The sequence below is a fragment of the Bos grunniens genome, chromosome 27, assembly GCF_055505025.1.
Source record: "Bos grunniens cultivar Pamir isolate PY7600 chromosome 27, Bosgru_T2T1.0, whole genome shotgun sequence".
NCBI classification, from domain to species: domain Eukaryota; kingdom Metazoa; phylum Chordata; class Mammalia; order Artiodactyla; family Bovidae; genus Bos; species Bos grunniens.
Window position 1 is genome coordinate 21599695 of NC_141191.1, and position 22503 is coordinate 21622197.

General features: G+C 45.8%; 1 protein-coding gene across 4 annotated transcripts in view; it reads left to right on the forward strand.

Annotated features, from left to right (window-relative positions):
* MTMR7 (myotubularin related protein 7) overlaps nt 1-22503 on the forward strand; it is a 100273-nt gene that overhangs the window by 50142 nt on the left and 27628 nt on the right. For all 4 annotated transcript variants that reach the window (XM_086380663.1, XM_086380664.1, XM_086380665.1 and 1 more), the window contains 3 exons: nt 91-248; nt 10086-10214; nt 19340-19474. In XM_086380663.1, coding sequence (XP_086236789.1) covers nt 91-248; nt 10086-10214; nt 19340-19474 — 422 coding nt within the window. The remainder of the gene's footprint in view (nt 1-90; nt 249-10085; nt 10215-19339; nt 19475-22503) is intronic.

A 22503-nucleotide genomic window follows, 5' to 3' on the forward strand; every position in this document is an offset into this window, starting at 1 on the left:
TTCTCCAGCCCGGACAGAATGTATTTGGGGGGATTTGGTTGTGGCTTTGACTTGGCTTGATTTGGTTTTATTCTCCCTTATTTTTTGCAGTGAAATATGAGGAGCTGTACTGCTTTTCATTCAACCCCAAGCTGGATAGAGAAGAAAGGGAACAAGGCTGGATGCTGATCGAGCTCAGCGAAGAATACAAGCGCATGGGCCTCCCTAATGAATATTGGCAGCTCAGCGACGTGAATAGAGAGTACAGGGTGAGTGGAGGCATTTGGTGAAATGAGTGCTTAGTCGCTCAGTCACGTCGGACTCTTTGTGACCCTTTGGACTGTAGCCTGCCAGGTTCCTCTGCCCATGGGGTTTTTCAGGCAAGAATACTGGAGTGGGTTGCCATTTCCTTCTCCAGGGGATCTTCCCAACCCAGGGATCAAACCCACGTCTCCTGCGTCTCCTGCATCGCAGGTGGATTCTTTTCCCACTGAGCCATGGGGGAAGCCCATTTGGTGAAATGCGGATACTTAATCCAGATGAAGCCCTGACGTCACAAAGCTGAGCATGACTTCTCTTAGCTCTCCTTTCGTTCCAACAGCTCTTTGTGGGCACAGATGTGTGGATTTCCAAGTCTCCCTTGGGTATTGCCAGCTGTATTCTCCACCTGCATCTGGGATCAGAAAGTTTGAAGAAGCACCTTAGAGACCATCCCCTCCAATGGCTGAAGGAGTGGAACCCCAGCGAGGCCCAGTGGCGCCCTCCGGGCAGGGCCTCCCTTCTCCCGCCCGGTCTTTTTATAGCTCAGTGAGTGATGAGTAGGGAGTCGCAGAGGCTCTGATGGCAGTTTGGCACCAACTCCTTCTGGGCTCCCTGAACTCTTGATTGGTACACAAGGTCACCAAGAGGCTTCCCTGGGGAACCGTGGAGAAACATGTCTGCACTTCCAAAGGGAATGGTGGGTGGAGGGATGTGGAGGGGAGCAGAGCTGATTCATATTCTCCCCAAGGGTGGGCTTGCACAGCAGGGCTGGTTTCCCTATTAATTTTTAAAGTGCTTCAGTAATGAAAGTACAGTCAGAACATTGTAGAGAATTTGCAAAAGAGAGAGAAAAAGGAACAAAACAGCCCGTATCCCATTGCCCTAATGTTCTGTATGTGTGTGTGCTAAGTCATGTCCAACTCTTTGCCTGGAGAAAATCCCATGGACTGTAGCCCACCAGGCTCCTCTATCCATGGGATTTTTTCAGGCAAAAAGACTGGAGTGGGTTGCCATTTCCTCCTCCAGGAGATCTTCCAAACCCAGGGATCATACCCAAGTCTCTTGCATAGACAGGCAGATCCTTTACCACTGTGCCACCTGAGAAGCCCATATTCTTCTAGTAGGTTTTTAAACCTTTCAGTTTTTTCTCATCTGCGTAGTTTAATAACTTTCTCTTACATGAGTAACGTATTTCATTGTTTATAATTGGAGAATGTGGAGGCAAAGGAATGGTTCAAAAACATACAACAAAAATGGAATTATACTACCTATGCCTGTGTTTTGATTTTCTTCATATAACATATTGTGAGTATGTTGCTGTCAATAAATATGTGGAAGGTCAGGTCCTCCCACATCTTTCTTCTGAATAACTTTATTATTTTATTTATTTTCGGCTGTGCTGGATCTTTGCGGCTACACGGGCTTTTCTCTACTTGCGGTGTGAGGGCTTCTCATTCCGGTGGCTTCTCTTGTTGGGGGTCACAGGCTCAATAGATGTGGTGCACGGGATTAGTTGCTGTGCAGCATGTGGGATCGTCCCAGATCAAGGATCAAACCCGTGTTTCCTGCACTGGCAGGTGGATTCTTGACCACTGAGCCACCAGGGAAGAAGCCCTCTTCTGAATATCTGGAATTTGTAGATTATTTGGAATAGAATGGCCACTTTCAGGATGCTGACTTTCCTTCCTAATCGCACTTAAATCTAGCAGTCATAATCTTACACCGTGAGTAGACATTTGCCCCCTTTCTGTCTTAACCGTTATAAAGTATCCGGCTAATGTAATGATTTGTTCTGCCACTAAAGCCGACCTTTGCAGTGGATTTTTAGCCTTGAAATGAAGGAAAGGACTTCCCTGGTGGTCCAGAGGTTAAGAATCCGCCTGCTAATGCAGGGCACACAGGTTCAATCCCTGGAAGGCGTGGGAGGATTCCACATGCCTCGGAGCATCTAAGGCCCACGCACCGTGACTACTGAGCCCATGAGCCGCAACTGCTGGAGCTCGCCCTAGAGTCTGTGCTCCGCAGCTGAGAGGGGCTCCCACTTGCCGCCACTGAAGAGAGCCCGTGAGCAGCAACGAAGACCCAGCTCAGCCAAAAATAAATAAATAAATAATTGGGGAAGAAACAGAGAGAGAGACAGACAGACAGAAAGAAATGAAGGAAAATCCAAGTTTAGTATAGAAAATTGAATAATTAAAAAAATATTTTTAAAAACATGACACACTCTTGGGTGAGGGTGAAAATGAGGCTAAGCCACATCTGTGGAATCGTATTTCCTTGGGAACACAGGTTCTTCCTATGTCTGATGAGGTTTCCTTCTAGACTTAGCAGCACAAACATGACTCACATTTAGTCACTCAAGTCCTACTGTGTAGAGACGGCAAAACATGAGTTACTCAGCATCTTTTTCCCAAAAGTAATAGATAGCAAACATAAACTAACAATCAGCAAATTGTGCTGGAACAGAAAAGGTGAAACCCTAGGGGATTTTCTGACTTTTACAAAATGTTGTTAAAATGAGACAAAGATGATGAACCCTTATTTGTTACCAGCTTAGAAAATATAATAAAAGTTAATTCTGTCAAACCATTTCTGACTAATAGTCCATTGGGAAGGTTATGTCGTCATCCATTACTTTTGCTTTTAACCTCGTGGGTGAGAAAACATCTGCTTTTTCCTTCCTTCTTTTATAAGAGTTACTTCTTTCTGTTCACAAATTCCTTGATGTAAGTGGGGCTAGTGGTGTTATCTGTTGGAGAAGAAGCTACTGCCTGTGGTGGAAGCGACTCCATACGTGGAGTATGGAACTGAGGTTCCAGAACCAACGCTGCCCTATTCTCTCCAAGCTAATTGTCACCAGCATCATCTTTATCAGCATTGCTCTTATCTCTTTTTATAAGACATTTGCTTTGGGTAGTCTCTCTAAGCTAAGATTTCCTTTTATACCTAACGCTTGTTTTTTTTAAAGATTTTTTTTTTAATGTGGACCATCGTTAACGTCTTTATTGAATTTGTTATAGTATAACTTCTGTTTTATGTTTTGTTTATTTGGCCACAAGGCACGTGGGCTCTTAGCTCTCTCACCAGGGATCGAACCCCTACCCCCCCCCTGCATTGGAAGGCAAAGTCTTAACCATTGGCCTACCAGGAAAGTCTGTGTACCTAACTCTTAAAATGCTCTTTCTTTAAATAAAATAATGGGCATTCATTACCAGGTTAAAATTTTAATCTGTTTCTCTTCAAATAAAATTGAAAGTATAATCCAAACCAGTAATTTTTAAAAATCTTGTTTATGTCAGTTCTCTGCAGCTATAGTTTATGTATTATGTATTATTTTATTTATATATAAATCATTTCATGCTGTTCCTACCTTACACCATAAATTTCTCCCTATTACATCATTAATTCCTTGAAGTAAATTTTAGGTCCTAAATGCTTAAGAAGGCAGCTTCTTAAGCCACTAACTGTTATCCCAAAGCACTCAGCTGTGTGACGGACCCTCAGGAAGTACAGAGGTCTGATTATAATGCCATGGCTGGCCCCTCATATGGATACGACCCTGCAGTGGTAAATGCATTTACTGGGAGGTGGTAACCAGGGCAACAAGTATCAGTTTTTCGGGGAATGTGAAGTCTTTGGGGCCAGTAACTCTTTTGTTATTCATTACCGCCCTAGCACCTAACCTAATGCCTGGCACATAGTACGTCGTGTTCAGTAAAAATTTGTTGATAGACATCAATATTCTGTTATAGTCATCACACTTTTAAGAGACTAGAACTTAATAATTCCTGCCACTGAAAAGAAAGGACGATCATGTAACATGATAGAGGTGCTAATTGTCACTATGATGGCAATCGTATTACAGCATACAAATATATCAAATTAATATGTTCTACACAGGAGATGGCAAGAGTGAACACCAACATTTTAGCAATCAGTAAACTAAAGTGGAATGGAATGGGCAAGTTTAATTCAGATGACCATTATATGTGGGCAAGAATCCCTTAGAAGAAATGGAGTAACCCTTTTAGTCAACAAAAAAGTCCAAAATGCAGTACTTGGGTGCAGTCTCAAAAACGACAGAATCTCTGTTCATTTCCAAGGCAAACCATTCAATATCACAGTAATCCAAGTCTATGTCCCAACCACTAATGCTGAAGAAGCTGAAGTTGAACAGTTCTATGATGACCTACAAGACCTTCTAGAACTAACACCCCCAAAAGATGTCCTTTTCATCATAGGGGATTGAAATGCAAAAGTAGGAAATCAAAATACCTGGAGTAATAGGCATGTTTTGGCCTTGGAGGACAAAATGAAGAAGGACAAAGGCTTGAGTTTTGCCAAGAGAACACACTGATCATAGCAAACACCCTCTTCCAACAACACAAGAGAAGACTCTACACATGGTCAACACCGAAATCAGATTGCAGCAAATATTCTTTGCAGCTGAAGATGGAAAAGCTCTATACAGTCAGCAAAAACAAGACCAGGAGTTGACTGTGGCTCAGATCATGAACTCCTTATTGCCAAATTCAGACTTAAATTGAAGAAAGTAGGGAAAACCACTAGACCATTCAGGTATGACGTAAATCAAATCCCTTATGATTATACAGTGGAAGTGACAAATAGATTCAGGGGATTAGATCTGATAAACAGAGTGTCTGAAGAACTATGAATGAAGGTTCACTGTACAAGAGGTGATCAAACCATCTCCAAGAAAAATAAGTGCAAAGAGGCAAAATGGTTGTCTGAGGAGGCCTTACAAATAGCTAAGAAAAGAAGAGAAGCGAAAGGTAAAGGAGAAAAGGAAAGGTATACCCATCTGAATGCAGAGTTCCAAAGACTAGAAAGGAGAGATAAGAAAGCCTTCCTAAGTAATCAATGCAAGATCAAGAATGGGAAAAGACTAGAGAGCTCTTCAAGAAAATTAGAGATATCAAGGGAATATTTCATGAAGAGATGGGCACAATAAAGGAAACAAACGGTATGGACCTAACAGAAGCAGAAGATATTAAGAAGAGGTGGCAAGAATACACAGAAGAACTATACAAAAAAGATCTTCATGACCCAGATAACCACAGTGGTGTCATCACTTACCTAAAGCCAGACATCCTGCAATGTGAAGTCAAGTGGCCCTTAGGAAGCATCACTATGAACAAAGCTAGTGGAGGTGATGAAATTCCAGCTGAGCTATTTCAAATCGTAAAAGATGATGCTGTTAAAGAGCTGCATTCAGTATGTCAGCAAATCTGGAAAACTCAGGAGTGGCCACAGGACTGGATATGGTCAGTTTTCATTCCAATCCCAAAGAAAGGCAATACTAAAGAATGCTCAAACTACTGCACAATTGCACTCATCCCACACGCTAGCAGAGTAATGCTCAAAATTCTCCAAGCCAGGCTTCATCAGAATGTGAACCGTGAACTTCCAGATGTTCAACCTGGATTTAGAAAAAGCAGAGGGACAGAGATGAAATTGCCAACATCCACTGGATCATAGAAAAAGTAAGAGAATTCCAGAAAAACATCTACTTCTGCTTCATTGACTATGCTAAAGCTTTTGACTGTTTGGATCACAACAAACTGTGGAAAATTCTTATGGAAATACCAGACAACCTTACCTGCCTCCTGAGAAATCTGTTTGCAAGTCAAGAAATAACAGATAGAACCAGACATGGAACAATGAACTGGTTCCAAATTGGGAAAGGATTACGTCAAGGCTGTATATTTGTCAGCCTGCTTATTTAACTTATATGCAGAGTACATCTTGTGAAATGCCAGGCTGGAGGAAGTACAAGCTGGAATCCAGATTGCTGGGAGAAATATCAATAGCCTCAGATATGCAGATGACACCACCCTTATGGCAGAAAGTGAAGAAGAACTAAAGAGCCTCTTAATGAGAGTGAAAAAGCTGGCTGAAAGCTCAACATTCATAAAACGAAGATCGTGGCATCTAGACCCATCACTTCATGGCAAATAGATGGGGAAGCAATTGAAACAGTGATAGACTTTATTTTCTTGGGCTTCAAAACCACTGCAGATGGTGAGGTGACTGCAACCATGAAATTAAAAGACACTTGCCCCTTGGAAGAAAAGCTATGACCAACCTAGATAGCATATTAAAAGCAGAGATGTTACTTTGCTGACAAAGGTCCGTCTAGTCAAAGCTAAGATTTTTCCAGTAGTCATGTATGAATGTGAGAGTTGGACCATAAAGAAAGCTGAGCCCCAAAGAATTGATGCTGTTGAACTGTGGTGTTGGAGAAGACTCTTGAGAGTCCCTTGGACTTCAAGGAGATCAAGCCAGTTCATCCTAAAGGAAATCAGTCCTGAATGTTCATTGGAAGGACTGATGCTGAAGCTGAAACTCCAACACTTTGGCTGTCTAATGGGAAGAACTGACTCATTGGAAAAGACCTTGATGCTGGAAAGATTGAAGGTGGAGGAGAAAGGGATGACAGAGGATGAGATGGTTGGATGGCATCACTGACTGGATGGACATGAGTTTGAGTAGTTTGAGTAAGCTCCGGGAGTTGGTGATGGACAGGGAGGCCTGGCATGCTGCAGTCCATGGATCACAAGGAGTAGGGCACAACTGAGTGACTTAACTGAACTGAACACCTGAAGTTGTATTTCCCTGGTGGCTCAGACAGTATCAGACTTCCCTGGTGGCTCAGAGAGTAAAGCGTCTGCCTGCAATGTGGGAGACCTGGGTTCGATCCCTGGGTCAGGAAGATTCCCTGGAAATGGAAATGGCAACCCATTCTTGCCTGGAGAATCCCATGGACACAGGAGCCTGGCAGGCTGTAATCCATGGGGTCGCAAAGAGTTGGACACGACTGAGTGACTAAGCATGCACACGCACACCTTGAATTATACAGTGTTATATATCAAATATATTTCAATTTAAAAAAACTTGTTGAATGAGTGAATGAATTACCTCCAAAGATTCTTCTTGACCAGGCCAAGTAAGACATGTAGGCACCGCAGGAGGGTTTATTTAGTGGAAGAAATAAGCAAATCACTCCCTTATTAAAATAAAAATATTATGCAGGAATGTTTTTAACTTAATCCACTTCAGTTGTCTAAGGCAGAATAAATATAAAGAAAGTTCAAAAGAGAAGCATTTCCCACTTTTCTGAACTTCTCATTTTCTCTCTGAATTTTCTTATGTGATTTTCCAGGCCAGACAAACTTTCGGGGGGCACATTGAGTAGTCTCAGAATCCGGCAGCATAAATTGCACTGTGCTTTGTATTATTCATTGTCATAATTTTAACTTCAGCTGTGTGAGCTTGTTGGAAGAGCATTACCCGTCAGCGCTTTCTAGGATTGATGTTTGATATCCACTGGAAAGTGCTGTCTGCTTTCATGAGAGCAGGGATGAATTTACTTTTGTCCACCTTGGTGGTAGTGGTTGCTGTTCAGCTGTGAAGTCACGTCCGACTCTTTGTGACCCCCTGGACTGCAGCATTCCAGGCTTCCCTGTCCTTCACCATCTTGCGGAGTTTGCTTAAACTCATGTCCATTGAGTCGGTCATGCTATCTAAGCTCTCATCCTCTGTTGTCCCCTTCTCCTCCTGCCTTCAGTGTTTCCCAGTATCGAGTCTTTTCTGTTAAGTTGGTCCTTTGCATCATGTGGCCAAAGTATTGGAGCTTCAGCATCAGTCCTTCCAGTGAATATTCAGGGTTGATTTCCCTGGAGAGGAAATGGCAACCCACTCCAGTATTCTTGCCTGGAAAATCCAGTGGACAGAGGAGACTGTGGGCCACAGTCCATAGGATTGCAAGAGTTGAACAAGACTTAGCGACTGAACCACCACCAGCGCTGTTAAAGAAAGTGGGTAATTCCCAACTTCTGAAAACCTACTAATTTCCTTTTTAAAACTGTTATTTTAATAAAATGTAGTAAGTCTGATGCAGTGACCACACGTCTCTTGAATTCAGTGTAGTCATGTCCTGACTGCTGACTCGAGAGAGGTCCAGACACCGGATTTGCAGGGGAAGCCAGGGCGGTCTCTGGGGGAGTCATTCCAGTACAAGCTTGGGTTCCAAGTAGGTTGGACCATCTGTTCTTGGGATTTTCCTCCAGAGTCTCAGTGCCAGAGCCCACGTTGATGTCTTTGGTAATCTTTCCTAAAATGCCTTTGGAGAAATGCTTTGGGCCTGAGAGTGTCACTTCAGTGACCTTTCCGTCTCCTGCTCAGCGTGGTGTCCAGTCTGGTAACAAAGACAAGCGGGGAGGCAGGCGAGGGAGGACCTGAGCACAGAACAGTTGACGTGAGCTTTGTGGTGCGTTTTCGTGCCCTTCTGCCTCAAGGTTCAGAGTGGTCAGGGCAGGCGAAATGGACAGAGGACGTGCACACAGCATTTCGCCTGCTGCTGCACCTGCCTGAGGACGCTCCTTCAAATGCCCAAGAAGATGCTTGACTTCTAGGAAAAAAAGTTTACAAACTGCCATTCAAACGATCCTCCTGTTGCAAAAAGAGGGATTGTTGTTGTTTTAGTCAGTAAATCACATCTAACTCTTTTACGATCCCACGGACTATAGCCCGTCAGACTCCTCTGTCCATGGGTTTTCCCAGGCAAGAATACTGGAGTGGGTTGCCATTTCATCCCCCTCCAGGGGGTCTTCCCGGACCAGGGATCAAACCTGTGTCTCCTGTACTAGCAGGCCGATTCTTTACCACGGAGCTATCAGGGAAGCCTCAAAAGATGGGTTGACCAACATCAAAGCAAATGATGTGTCTAGCAACAAGTCAACCGCTGTCACTCTTGCCGCCACTTCCGCTTTTGTCAGACCCAATGGGTGAAGAGTCTTGTGGGTGTTACCTGACTTGATCCTTGTATCGGCCCCGGGCAATGTCGTTTCTGTTCCCTGTCAGTCTTAAGAGAGTAGCAAGTGCTCAGTAGTTGGATTTCTCGAAAGTCATGAGGTTGGCAAACTGGAACCGGGTTCTAAACCCCTGATTTCTTTTTTGAAGATGGCTTTTTTAAAGTTTTAATCTGTTTATTAGTTTGGCTGTGCTTAGTTGCAGCATGTGAGCTCTTAGTTGTGGTATGTATGGACCCAGTTTCCTGAGCAGGGAGCAAACCCGGGTTCCCCCCACACCCTGTATTGGAAGCTCAGAGTGGAGTCCTGGCCCCCGGACCACCAGGGAAAGTCCCCTAAACCCCTAATTTCTGATAAAATTCCCAAGGTCATTCCAAGGCTCCAGAGATTCCACTGGGGGAATCACTGCCAGGGATGTGCAGAAAGGGTAACTCATTTCTTACCCCTTGTAAAAATCGACACATAAAAAGCAGAAAGCTGTTATAATGCGTGGTGAGGGGTGGAATGCTAGGAAGTCTGGGGGAGAGGCCCTGAGTTGGCCCTGAAGATGAGCTTGGGAGGTTGGAAGGGAAGAGGGGTCCAGAGAGCATGCTGGCTCGGCTGTTGCCTCAGATGGGAGCACGCAAAGGGCGTACCGGGGACTGAGGGGCCCCGAGGAGGACATCGTCCCCCAGGGTGGGGCTATCTTGAACAGATAGCTGACATTTTCTCAGTTGCCAGGATGCAAAATTGCTTTTCCCTTTTTGATGGGAGAAACGCCCATTGGTCCCTGTCTTGCCTCCCACTCCATGAAGAGCCCTGGGAGATAAGGGGCAGTGCCCAAGGGCAGGAGGCTAAAGCGTGTCTGACTGTTCCACTGTGGTTTCTTAGCATCAGAGCTTCACTTTCTCTGCAGGGGCTCTGTAACTGAAGAAAACTGGAGTATGCCACCCTCAGGCCCGGCGGGATGGAATTTCTGGTGGCAGTTTGCACAGCACAACGAGGCCTAAACACCCCTTGTGTTTTCCACGCCAGATCTGTGACTCCTATCCGACCGAACTGTACGTTCCCAAGTCGGCCACGGCACACATCATAGTGGGGAGTTCCAAGTTCCGGAGCAGACGGCGATTTCCTGCCCTTTCTTACTACTATAAAGATAACCACGTAAGTCTTAAGGCATGCTTTTGTTTCGGGCTTTGCTTTTCTTCTTTTATCATAAACAGGCCTTTTTCCAGGGGCCTTCTGCCCTGTGTGTGGGTTTGAATTCCTTTTCAAGTATGTGGATGTTGCTGTGTGTGTGGTGTGGCACAACACAACTTGTGTTAGAGCCTTGGCCTGTGTTAGAGCCTTGAACGTTGGCCTCCCGTGTTTATTTGACAGTAAAGGAACGGGAGGCAGAACACTCCTAGACTTAATCATCTGAGTGGGCACGTCCTCTTCTAACTGGTCACCTTGAAAGGCTCTCTGGGGCCAACCCATCGCAATGCCTGGTTTAGAAAAGCCCTCAAAGTCATGGCACATGCTTTATCTTTTTTTAAATGGCATATATATATATATATATTTTTTTATTTCCAGCATCTAGTGCCTTTTATATGTAATATGTGTGAGCTGTTCACATCCTGTTGGTTAGAACTGCACAGGGCAGGTGAGAAAACCCAGTCTTACAGGTAACCATGTAAACAAGCAAAATCTATGCTTCCATTTCTGTGAAGGACACAGAAGCTAATTTGGGAAGAAAAGAATGGTCTCAGCTCCCTGCTTTAGAAGTCATTTGACTTTAGCCAGGAGAAAAAGTTTGGGTGGCGCAGTGGTGAAGAACCTGCCTGCCAGGGCAGGAGATGTAAGAGACCAGGTTTGATCCCTGGGTCGGGAAGATCCCCTGGAGGAGGGCATGACAACCCACTCCAGCATTCTTGCTTGGGGAATCCCACGGACAGAGGAGCCTGGGGGGCTACAGTCCACGGGGTCGTAAAGTCAGACACGACTGGGCATGCGTGCACACAGGCAGTTGACTTTAATTCGAAACTGTTTGATGGGGACTTCCCAAGTGGCGCCAGTGGTAAAGAATCCACTTGCCAATGCAAGAGGCGTGAGAGACATGGGTTTGATCCCTGAGTCGGGAAGATCCTCTGGAGTAGGAAATGGCAGCCAGCTCCCGTATTCTTGCCTGGGAAGTACTGTGGACCGAGGAGCCTGACAGTTGCAGCAGATGTGTGTAAGTGTGTGTGTGCTGTGCATGGACCTATAGGCAGGATGGAGGGCAGGGTCTTTGTCTGTTCTTTTTTTTAAAAAAAAATGTTATTTAATTTTTGGCTATGCTGGATCTTTGTTGCTGCATGCAGGCTTTCTGTAGTTGTGGTGAGTGGGGGCTACTCTCTAGTGTTGTGCGGGCTTCTCACTGTGATGCTTCTCTTATTGCAGAGCCCAGACTCCAGGTGCGTGGACTTTGTAGTTTGTGGGCTTAGTTGCCCCGAGGCATGTGGGATCTTCCCGAACCAACCTCTAGACCGCTAGGGAAGTCCTATGTCTGCTCTTAAAAGGAGGCTTTGAAAAATACTCTGAGCAATGTTACCTTGGCCGGAGTAAGCGTATGGCCTTCAGGGTTGCCCACTTTGAAGGGAAACATTCATTCAGCAGTGTACATTCTGTTAATTAAAATGGTACAAATGGTGTTATTTTCAGTTAACACTCACTGCTCTGAAATGGTCTGAAGAAGGCAAGTAACCTCATTAATGTCCTATATTGTGCTTTGTGCTTTGCTAAGTCGCTCAGAAATGTCTGACTCTTTGCAGCCCTGTGGACTGTAGCCCACCAGGTTCCTCTGTCCCTGGGATTCTCCAGGGAGGAACACTGAGTGAGTGCTGGGCCCTCTTCCAGGGGATCTTTCCAATCCAGGGATGGAACCCACATCTCTTACGTCTCCTGCATTGGCAGGCAGGCTCTTTACCACTAGCACCACCTGGAAGCCCAGTGTCTTATGCTGCTGCTGCTGCTGCTGCTGCTGCTGCTGCTGCTAAGTCGCTTCAGTCATGTCCAACTCTGTGCAACCCCATAGCCAGCAGCCCACCAGGCTCCCCCGTCCCTGGGATTCTCCAGGCAAGAATACTGGAGTGGGTTGCCATTTCCTTCTCCAGTGCATGAAAGTGAAAAGTGAAAGTGAAGTCGCTCAGTCATATCTGACTCTTAGCCACCCCATGGACTGCAGCCTACCAGGCTCCTCCATCCATGGGATTTTCCAGGCAAGAGTACTGGAGTGGGGTGCCATTGCCTTCTCCGGTGTCTTTTGTTATTTGACTCCTAATATATTTCAACCTACACACAGCTGGTGCTATGGTGAGAGGAAAAGGAAGATGTGAATCTTTTTTGTTTTTAATGATGGGATGCAAAGGGATGTGGAATTTCATGATACTGTATTGAATATTTGAATTCAGGCTGCCAGTAACATGTATTCTTTTTTGTAGCATCCACTGGTAAACAAGTAAGAGAGGAGAGGAAGGGAGGATCTTTTACTGTCGTTTCAGAGAGGGGGCATGTGCTGGGTATTGAAAACGTGAGCATGGCACTCATCCTGCTTTTCCTTCTGTTCAGATTTTCTTGAGAAAAGGGGTTATTTTTTGGTCAGTGTGAGTATCATAAAGGGCAAATATGTCATGTCTGAGGATGGGAGAGAATTTTTAGCAGTTAGACCGCAGAGGCTGGCCTCTCTGCCTGCTGACGTCAGAGCCTCATCAGCCCGTTCCCGCTCTCGTGTGCTGTCCTCTGCTTGATCTCCAAGCCTGGAAATGAACTCACACAGCTATCAGTTATAGTTCAAAATAATTGATTTCCTGAACTTAAAAATGTAAAGCAGACAGTTTCCTTTAAGTTTTAGCTCCTCTTACAAGGCGCAGAATTAGAGATGTTTTCTAAGTGTGGCTAAAGGACCCAGTTGCCCCAGGGAGATACTTCATGTACGGGTACCCAGATGCCCACTCTCCCAGCCCGGGGATCTAACATCTATGCTGCAGGTGGAATACAGTCAAATTTGTGGGTTTATAACAATGTTCAGGGCTTCCCTGGTAGCTCAGATGGTAAAGAATCTGCCTGCAATGCAGGAGACCTGGGTTTGATCCCTGTATCAGGAAGATCCCCCGGAGAAGGGAATGGCAGCCCACTCCAGTATTCTTGCCTGGAGAATCCCATGGACAGAGGAGCCTGGTGGACTATATAGTCAGTGAGGTCACAGAGAGTTAGACATGACTGAGCGACTAAGCACAAGGTCAGTTAAGTAAAGCAGGTAAATTAAAACCAACAGCAACCAAAGTCGGGCTAGAGAAACGTCCAGTCTTTATGCAATCTGAACTGAGAGGAAATACTTCTGTGCTTTGGGAAGGCCGAGTCCCTGATCTTCTACCCACTCTTAAGACAAACCTGATAAATACTCCGCTGGCTTTTCATTGAGCAACTAACTCAGACTTTAATATCCAGGTTAATTATGTCATGCTTCCGAGGTAACCAGGGATTTTTATAGCGGGAAGCGTCTTCATTAGTGAAGGTGGATTTCTCTGGTTCTATGGGAGACACGGGAAGTAACAGTGCAGTTTTTGATGATGTTGCTCAGCAGAAGCAAAACCCACCCTCCAACCAGGTGGTCTGCAGTGAAAGTAAAGTTCCTAAGTTTGCTGACCTGTGTTTCTTCCTTTTTGTGAGTTTATTTTTTAAGTAATTTATTTATTTTGGCTGTGCTGAGTCTTCATTGCTGCTTGCAGGCTCTCTCGTTGCAGGGAGCAGGGGCTACTGTCCAGTTGGGGTGCGCGGGGCTCCTCACTGCCATGGCTTCTCTTGTCACAGAGCATGGGCTTTAGGAGCACAGGCTTCAGTAGTTGCGGCCTGAGGGCTCTAGAGCTTAGGCTCAGTAGCTGTGGTGCATGGGCTTAGTTGCCCTCAAGGCATGTGGAATCTTCCAGGACCAGGGATCGAACCTGTACCCCTGCATTGGCAGATGAATTCTTAACCACTGGACCACCAGGGAGGTCCCTTTTTGTGATTTTAGACATTTTAGACTTGAGTATGTATTCCTGCTCCAGTAGAACTTCAGTCCAGTTCAGTCGCTCAGTTGTGTCCAGCTCTTTTTGACCCCATGGACTGCACGCCAGGCTTCCCCGTCCATCACCAACTCCCAGAGCTTGCTCAAACTCATGTCCATCTCGTCGGTGATGCCAGTAGAACTTAGGTTTGTGAGTAAGAATCACATTTTCTAGTTAAATACCATTCCTCACATAGCACCTTGTTACCAAGGAGCACCGAAGATTTTGTTGGTGAGACGAGTTGGCTAGTGTTGGGTAGTGGGAATCGGTGACTAGATTAAGAGAAGCTTGCCACGTACCTCATGTCAGAAACAGGAAGTCCTGGTGAGGGTCCTTAGATGTAAACCCCCTTGCTGGTGGTATATAATTCCTTCTGGATCAGCTTTTATCAGACATGGTGTTACAGTCACTTCCTGTTGACCTATTGGTGAGGTCGGGGTTCCCGTCTAGGATTACTGGGATGCCTAACACAACGTGACACCTGACACTGGACAGAGGAGGTTGACAGCAGTTTATTAGCTGCATACACTCACTGCCCAGGGGAGGAGAGCACTGGCAGGAGTAGAGTGAACCAGCAGGGATGGTGGAGGCAGGCTCTGTAATATCAAAGGGGCGAGGGGTTCCCTGGTTCCCAGCAGAGGATGTGATTGGCTTGTTTGAGCAATTCCACAGGCTGGCAGGGAACAAAACCCACTCCTTGGAAACGAGAAGGAGCTGCACCTGGTCCCCTGGGAGAAGGGCTGCTCAGCTGGGGGACTTGTACCCACGGGAGCAGGGTATGGATGGGAACTTGCTGCTGGCCATTCAAGGCCATCCCGATTTACCAGGTGTCGTGGGCAGCACGTGATGTTACTTTCAGGCCTTGAACCACACTCCAGGAGTTACCTGGAGCCATCCAGAATCATTTTGGATATCAAATATAAAACAGCTTTGTAGATCACAGTTGGAGAACTTATCTGTGTCACTTGTGTTCAGAAGCTGCTTATCTTTTGTTCTTATTTACTAAGTTTCTTAATTATTTTTAAGAAAGCAGTTCTGCTTTTAAATTGTTAATATGGTAGCAATAACCCTGTATACGAGACAGCAAAAGAGACACTGATGTATAGAACAGTCTTTTGGACTCTGTGGGAGAGGAAGAGGGTGAGATGATTTGGGAGAATGGCATTGAAACATGTATAATATCATATATGAAACGAGTCTCCAGTCCAGGTTCGATGCACGATACTGGATGCTTGGGGCTGGTGCACTGGGACGACCCAGAGGGATGGTACGGGGAGGGAGGAGGGAAGAGGGTTCAGGATGGGGAACACATGTATACCTGTGACAAACGCATGTTGATATATGGCAAAACCAATACAATATTGTAAAGTTAAAAAATAAAATTAAATTAAAAAAAAGAAAAAAAAAAGAAATTGTTAATAGCATGGCTCCCCAAATTCACAGTACAGATCTCTCAGAACCCAATTCTGGAAGATTTCCAAAGAGGCAGTTTTTTTGTAAGAATAGTACAGACCATCTTGCCCTCCTTTTATAAATAATGTTTATTGAAACTAACTGCATTAGGCATAGTTCTAGGTGCATTATCTACCTTACCCACTCTGCAGTTTCGTTATTATTATTATATCCATATTAAAGGTGGAAAAACCAAGGTTCAGAGATGACAGGTAAATCACCTAAGATTATAAAGGAAGTGAGAACACTGTGCTTAGTCACTCAGTCGTGTCCGGCTCTTTGCGACCCTGTGGACTGTAGCCCGCCAGGCTCCTCTGTCCATGGGGATTCTCCAGGCAAGAATACTGGAGTGGGTGGCCACACCCACCTCCAGTGGATCTTCCCAACCCAGGGTTCAAACCCAGGCCTCCCACATTGCCGACAGGTTCTTAACTATCTGAGCCACCAGGGAAGCCCAAGAATACTGGCGTGAGTAGCCTATCCCTTCTCAAGGGGATCTTCGCAACCCAGCAATCAAATCAGGGTCTTCCTGATTTGCAGGCAGATACTTTACCAGCTGAGTTAAAAGCCAGATGTTTTTGAATCCTGCATCTTAATTCTGTATCATGCTTCCTGACTTACTTACATACATGGACGCTTGTGTTGGTTCAGAATCCAGGATCAGGAAATATTTTGCCTGGATTCAATTCCTGGCTTCCCCAGTTACTAGCTGTGTGTCCTCGGGAGAATTATTTCACCTCTCTGTGCCTTGGTTGTCTCATCTATCAAATGGAGAAAATAAGAGATCTTAATGTATATGGTAGTTGGGAAGATTAAGAATACGCAGAGTTCTTATAATAGTGGCCACCATATAGGAAGCATTCAAAAAACATTGGCTGTTTTAATCAGTAGCTCTATTAATGGTGCGCACGTGACAGTTTAAGATTGAGCTCTGTCTCTGCTCTCATGTGGCTGACATCAGTAAGACAGGCCGCCAGGTAATGGTGAGATTCAGTCAACAGTCTGACTCTCTAGGGTGTGTGTAGGGTGGACACGGGCACCTTGAGGTTACTGACCACCCTGTACCAAGTGTACAGCAGTGTGCCAGTAGTCACTGAGTCAGTGATGAAGTCTGTTTGGAGCCCATCTGTACATAACTAGGAAAATGTAATTAATATTAAAATGTAGTCTGTTTAATATATCTTGTTTAATTTATCAACTTATTCATCTCATAGTAGAACTCTGTTCTGATTTAACCCTTCACCAAGAGCAGTTTCTCGGCCTGGAGGTAATTGGTAATGGTTGTTGCCACTGACTGGCTTCATTTCAGAGCGGGAGACCCACTAGTTGAGTGAGTTTCGGTGTGCTACGCGCTTGCTTGGACAAACTCTCATTTTGAAATGTTCTCTTCCCCATCGAGCTCTTCCGATAGGAGCTGAGAAGCTGCCTGATGGTAGCGGTCCTTAATTAGCATTTCTTTAGCCCAGATTAAGCAGCTCAGAACTGTTCTCTGCTCGGTGAGAGGGGGTGGCTGACCCGACCCCTCTAAACATCAGGAGACACGGGAGCCCGTGTGCAGCCCCATGAAAGCCATCCGTGGCGATTTGCCTTCTGCTCAGGATGCAGCTCGCCTGCGGTCCCCGACCCCCGCTCCCTGGTCCCTGCCATCACGCATCTAGCTCCTGGCTCTCCTCTTGCTGGCTGGCCGCCCATCTGTGGTCAGACGCCCCGGGCCCTTCCTCCTCCACTCTGTGGTTGGACATCTGTTGCCAGCAACTCAAAAATTCAGCAGCCCTTTGCCTTGCTTCCCACTCTGCAGGCACCATGCTCCTGAATTCTGGCTGCAGGCCCAGGGTTCCTGGAGCCCCTCAGTAATTCCCGCTGTGTCAGAGAATGTGCTGGAATCCTCAGACAGGTGCTGTTAGCGATTGTTAGAAATGTCTGCAATTCTCCATCCTGCCAGCAGGGTTTCAGCTGGAGGATCGTGTGTGTGTGTGTGTGTGTGTGTGTGTGTGTGTGTGTGTGTACGTGCCCACTCACATGCTGAGTTGCCTCAGTCGTATAGGACCCTTTGCAACCCATGTAGCACACCAGGCTCCTCTGTCCATGGGATTCTCCAGGCCAGAATACAGGAGTGGGTTGCCATGCCCTTCTCCAGGGGATCTTCCCAACCCAGGAATCTAACCCATGTCTCTTTTGTCTCCTGAATTGGCAGGTGGGTTCTTTACCACTAGCGCCACCTGAGGATTATGTAGTTAGTAAGAAATATCCTGCCTTCTCCAGTGAGGAGCCTCAGAGCTCACCTTTCTCTGGAGAAACCCAAGCCTGGCTGAGTAGCCCTGGGATGAGCCTGAAGGACAGTTAAGCTGCACTTGGACTCAGAGCCGGGGTGCCTTCCAGGATGGAGTCCGGCATGCGGGCGCCAGAACGGGCTGTGCCGTGGCTCTTTCCAGGGGAGGTTTCCCTCCTAAGCACTGCCCCCTTCCCTGAGCCAGGGAGCACCTCTGCCCTCGTACACGTGGGTACCTAGGCTCGGTGCAGATTCTTCGAAAGAGTCATTCCTAGATTGTATTTGGCAATTTGACTTCAATCTAAGTGTTAAAATAAAATCTAAATTCATAGGAAGCACTTTGCCACAAAAGTATAAGTTTCACAGCTGCGAGGTTGTGGCCATACTCACCCACTAATAACTCAGAGGGATGTTTATGTTATTGTGTACATTGTCCCACAGTTCAGGGTGAAAAGTGAAAGTCGCTCAGCGGTGTCCAACTCTTTGCAACCCCATGGACTATACAGTCCATGGAATTCTCCAGGCCAGAATACTAGAGTGGGTAGCCTTTCCCTTCTCCAGGGGATCTTCCCTACCCAGGGATTGAACCCACATCTCTCACATTGGAGGCAGATTCTCTACTAGCTGAGCTACCAGGGAAGCCCTGAGCCACAGTTCAGGGTACTCTGTTGGAATCACAGAACAGGGAAATCACAGAACAGCACACAGGTCAGTTCCCAAGGAAGCCCTTGCTTCTAACCCACCTGCGTCAGCCGAGGTCTGAGCCTCCTGTCCTTAGACACTGGCAGCAGCCTTGGATCTGTCACCATAAACATTCCCCCATTTAGGATGAGAACCAGTTTGAGGGTTTTGTGATGTTTCTAAGTGAGCTAGTAAATGATGGAAAACACTAAAGAAGTAGGAGAAGAGTTACTTTATATTTCTACTTTTGCAGGAAGATGAAGTGGTGTCAAGCAGAGTAGACTATTTATTTAGATGGTTTTACAATTTCATCATTTGGATCCTACCTAAACAACCTTGCACGCGTGCATGCTCAGTCGTGTCCAACTCTCTGTGACCTTATGGACGGTAGCCCGCCAGGCTCCTCTGTCTGTGGAATTTTCCAGGCAATAATACTGGAGTGGGTTGCCATTTTCCTTCTCCAGGAAATCTTCCTGACCCAGGGATCAAACCCAGGTCTCTTATGTCTCCTGCATTGACAGGCAGTTTTTTTTTTTTTTTTTTTTACCACTAGCACCACTTGGGAAGCCCATGCTTATGCATCCTAGTTGTTACTCAGAGAAGCTTTTTGCACTGCTTGCCCATGTAATGGTTTTTTGAGTTAGAAAGATGCCAACTTCGATTTCTTGAAAGCACTGATACTTTCACAAGCCAGGGGCGTAAGTAAAGTGGGGAGTGGGGGTGAGTGGCCTTTGTTGTGGTGGCGGTCCTGAGGGTCTTGCGGGGGGGTGCAGTTGATCCACTGCTTGATGCGGCTGTGCTGCTGTGGCCTCTCCCCACAGGCCTCCATCTGCCGGAGCAGCCAGCCCCTGTCTGGCTTCAGTGCCCGCTGCCTGGAGGATGAGCAGATGCTGCAGGCCATCAGGAAGGCCAACCCGGGAAGCGACTTCCTTTATGTTGTGGACACTCGGCCCAAGGTGAGTGTCACCACGCCAATGCATGTCTTTGCAGTCTTTGCAGAGAGATGAGGCCTCGCCCGCTCAGGGAGTGCCGTCTGCAGAGGGGCCGTTTCCCTCTGCACAGTGGCTGCCCTGCCCGCCTGCTTCCCGGGGCCCTGAGCCCTGGGGGGTTGACAACGGCAGGGACTTTGGATCTTTCCCGGCTCCGAGCCTCGTGCTCGGTACATAGTGCACACGACAAAAGTGTGGTGTGATGCTGGAGGTCGCTCTCCTGAACACGCCAGATTGTTCTTTGGTTTGTTCACAAAAGGACCTTTTCTTCTCTAACAGTATGAAATTCACTGTGGAATCCGCGCAGTTCAGAGTTTGTGGGATGTTCACCTCTTCCCTTGCAAATTCAGCTGGTAGTTAATTCCACTATGTCTATGACAAGGAACGATTTCCAAAATGGAATGTTAAGTTTAAAAAAAAAAGAAGTTACAAATTAATATGTATATTACTGTGTCTATGGAAAACAGCGAACTATAGGTAGGTAAAAATGTCAGTTAAAACAGAAAGATCTGGAAGGATAAGCACTCACCTAGTAAGAATTCCAAGAAGAAGATGAGCATGGAATATATAGGATAAAATTAGGTGACAGAGAGATATGGCCATTAATTCAACACATTTGGCATTGGAATTTCTTGCCAGTTATGAATAAAATATACCTGGATAAGTGATGAGAGAGAAGGGTACATGTTCTTTCTCCATGTGGGTGCAGAACAGTGTCTGAGATATACTGTGAAACAGCAAGAGTGAGCTACAGAAATCTATAATGTGATCCCATGTATGTAATAGTAATTATATTATTAAAATTATACATTATTCTATGCACTGAAAAAAGTTTAAGGGTATATATATTAAACTGTTAACAGTGGTTTTTGGTGTTTTTTTTTCCCCCCTGTGGGGTGAGAGGAAGATTTTGACAAACTTTTCTTTTATAAATTATAGTGTGAAAAAAAATTTTAATCATAAAAAGTTTGAAAGAACATAAGGCCTTCAAAATGTTAAACATCAGTTCCCATGGAGTGGGTAATTGCAGACATGGGTCTGTACTCGTGTCTGATAAGAGGAATCACGGAAACTGCATACTACCATTGTGTGGCTGACCCAGACCCTGGCAATTTTGCTGCTTCTCTGAGCCCCATGTCGCCAAATATTGTGATGCACGGTCTCAATCATGTAGTTAGATGTCTTCCATCACTGACCTCAGAACAGGCGGGGGCTGTGGGGCAGCCGTGGGGGGCAGGGTGGGGCGGTGAGGAAGAGGTCCTCTTAGACACCAGTAGAGTAGACCAACCACGCAGATCAAGGACACACCAGATTCCAGCCGGGTCACATTCTGGTAGATGACAGGTAAAGGATTCCCTTCCTTTTAGGAAAGTCCTCAAAGCACAACAGGGAAGAGGCTTTGGACTGGGGGAGAAATAGCTTCTCTGCTTGAGGATTTTTACTTGAAAGATGCTGGAAAATCTCTATCTTTTACAGCAGCTCTCTTTCAATGTGTGTTTTTCTCTCTGCTTCATCGTCCTTCTCACCTTGACTTTCCCTCGTCTTCATTCTGCCTCTTGTGTCAGGTTAGTGGAGCTGCTCTGAGTTTCTGAAGTCAGAGACGACTGCACAAATGCCTGTCTTAGAGACACAGGCTAAAGACAAAATAAGAAGAGGGCAGGGACTTCCCTTGCAGTCACTGGTTAGGACTCTGCGCTTCCGTTGCAGGGACATGGGCTTGATCCCTGGTTGAGAAGATCCCCTGGAGAAGGCAAGGGCTACCCTCTCTAGTATTCTTGCCTGGAGAATTCCATGGACTGAGGAGGAGCCTGGTGTGCTACAATCCATGGGGTTGGCAAAGAGTCAGACACGATTGAGCAACTTTCACTCTGATGAACTAAGATCCCGCATACCATTTGGCCAAATAATAGCAATAATAATAAAGGGATGGAGAGACAGGGGCTTTAAAGTGAATTAGGTTGCTCTTCTCCGATCCCGTTTTCGCAGGTTTAAATAGAGGCAAACAGATTCGCCTGCTGATTTAAGGGCCAACGGTCCAAGTGTGTACTATGTTATGTAAACCTTCTGGGCAATGTGGCAGCTGTTGAGCCAGACGCAGTCCAGATTTAAAAGAAATTAATCCAAAGGATTTGATTTGAAGGGTATATTTAGCACTCCGTGTGTTTGCTCTCCGCGATAAGAAGTTGGAGGCGGATCCATTAAAGAAAATTGGTCGTGCTGTCTTCCTATTTGCCCGGGCACACACACACCTTCACGGGAGTTTTAAACTGTTTGCTTAGAGCGTTTGTTCTTTTAAAGATCATGTCTGTTGATTTTTGTTTCTCGGTAGCCAGGAGACCGGCTCCATGTTTGCTGTGGGCGGTGGGCATGGCAAATGGGCCCTAGCTAGGTTCGCTTGCAGATTTAAATGAAATAGAGAAAGGTCAGAAGTTGTTCTTGTCCTTGGAGTGGGACTCACCTCAGATGCTGCCTGAATTGCTCGTTGGTATTAGAATCTAGGGAGGCAAAGGCCATGAGGACCTTAGCTCAACTTAATATCTATTAAGAAAAAACCAACCCCCCAAGGTCATGTGTTACTATGAGAATTTAGTGCATTAAGAAGACAGGAGGTCATATTGATGCCATAGTTGTTGAATTTTATTTTATTTATTGTTATTTTTTTGTCTTTTGGCCACACCACGCAGCATGTGGGATTTGAATTCCCCGACCAGGGATTGAACCCAAGTCCCCTGCATTGAAAGTGCAGAGTCTTAACCACTAGACCACCAGGGAAGTCCCAATAGTTGCTGAATTATAAAATGAGATCAAATTCCTTTCATCTCAACCTTGCTCATGACTTTACTTTGTTCTAGGATTTTGTCGAGCTTGTGAAAATGCCAGGCACTTTTCCATTTGACTCTTAAAATACTCCTTCAAATGAGGAGCATTTTTTTTCTTTTTATGGATACGGTCTCAGGTCCAGAGAGGTTCAGGCATTTGCCTAAGGTCACACCACT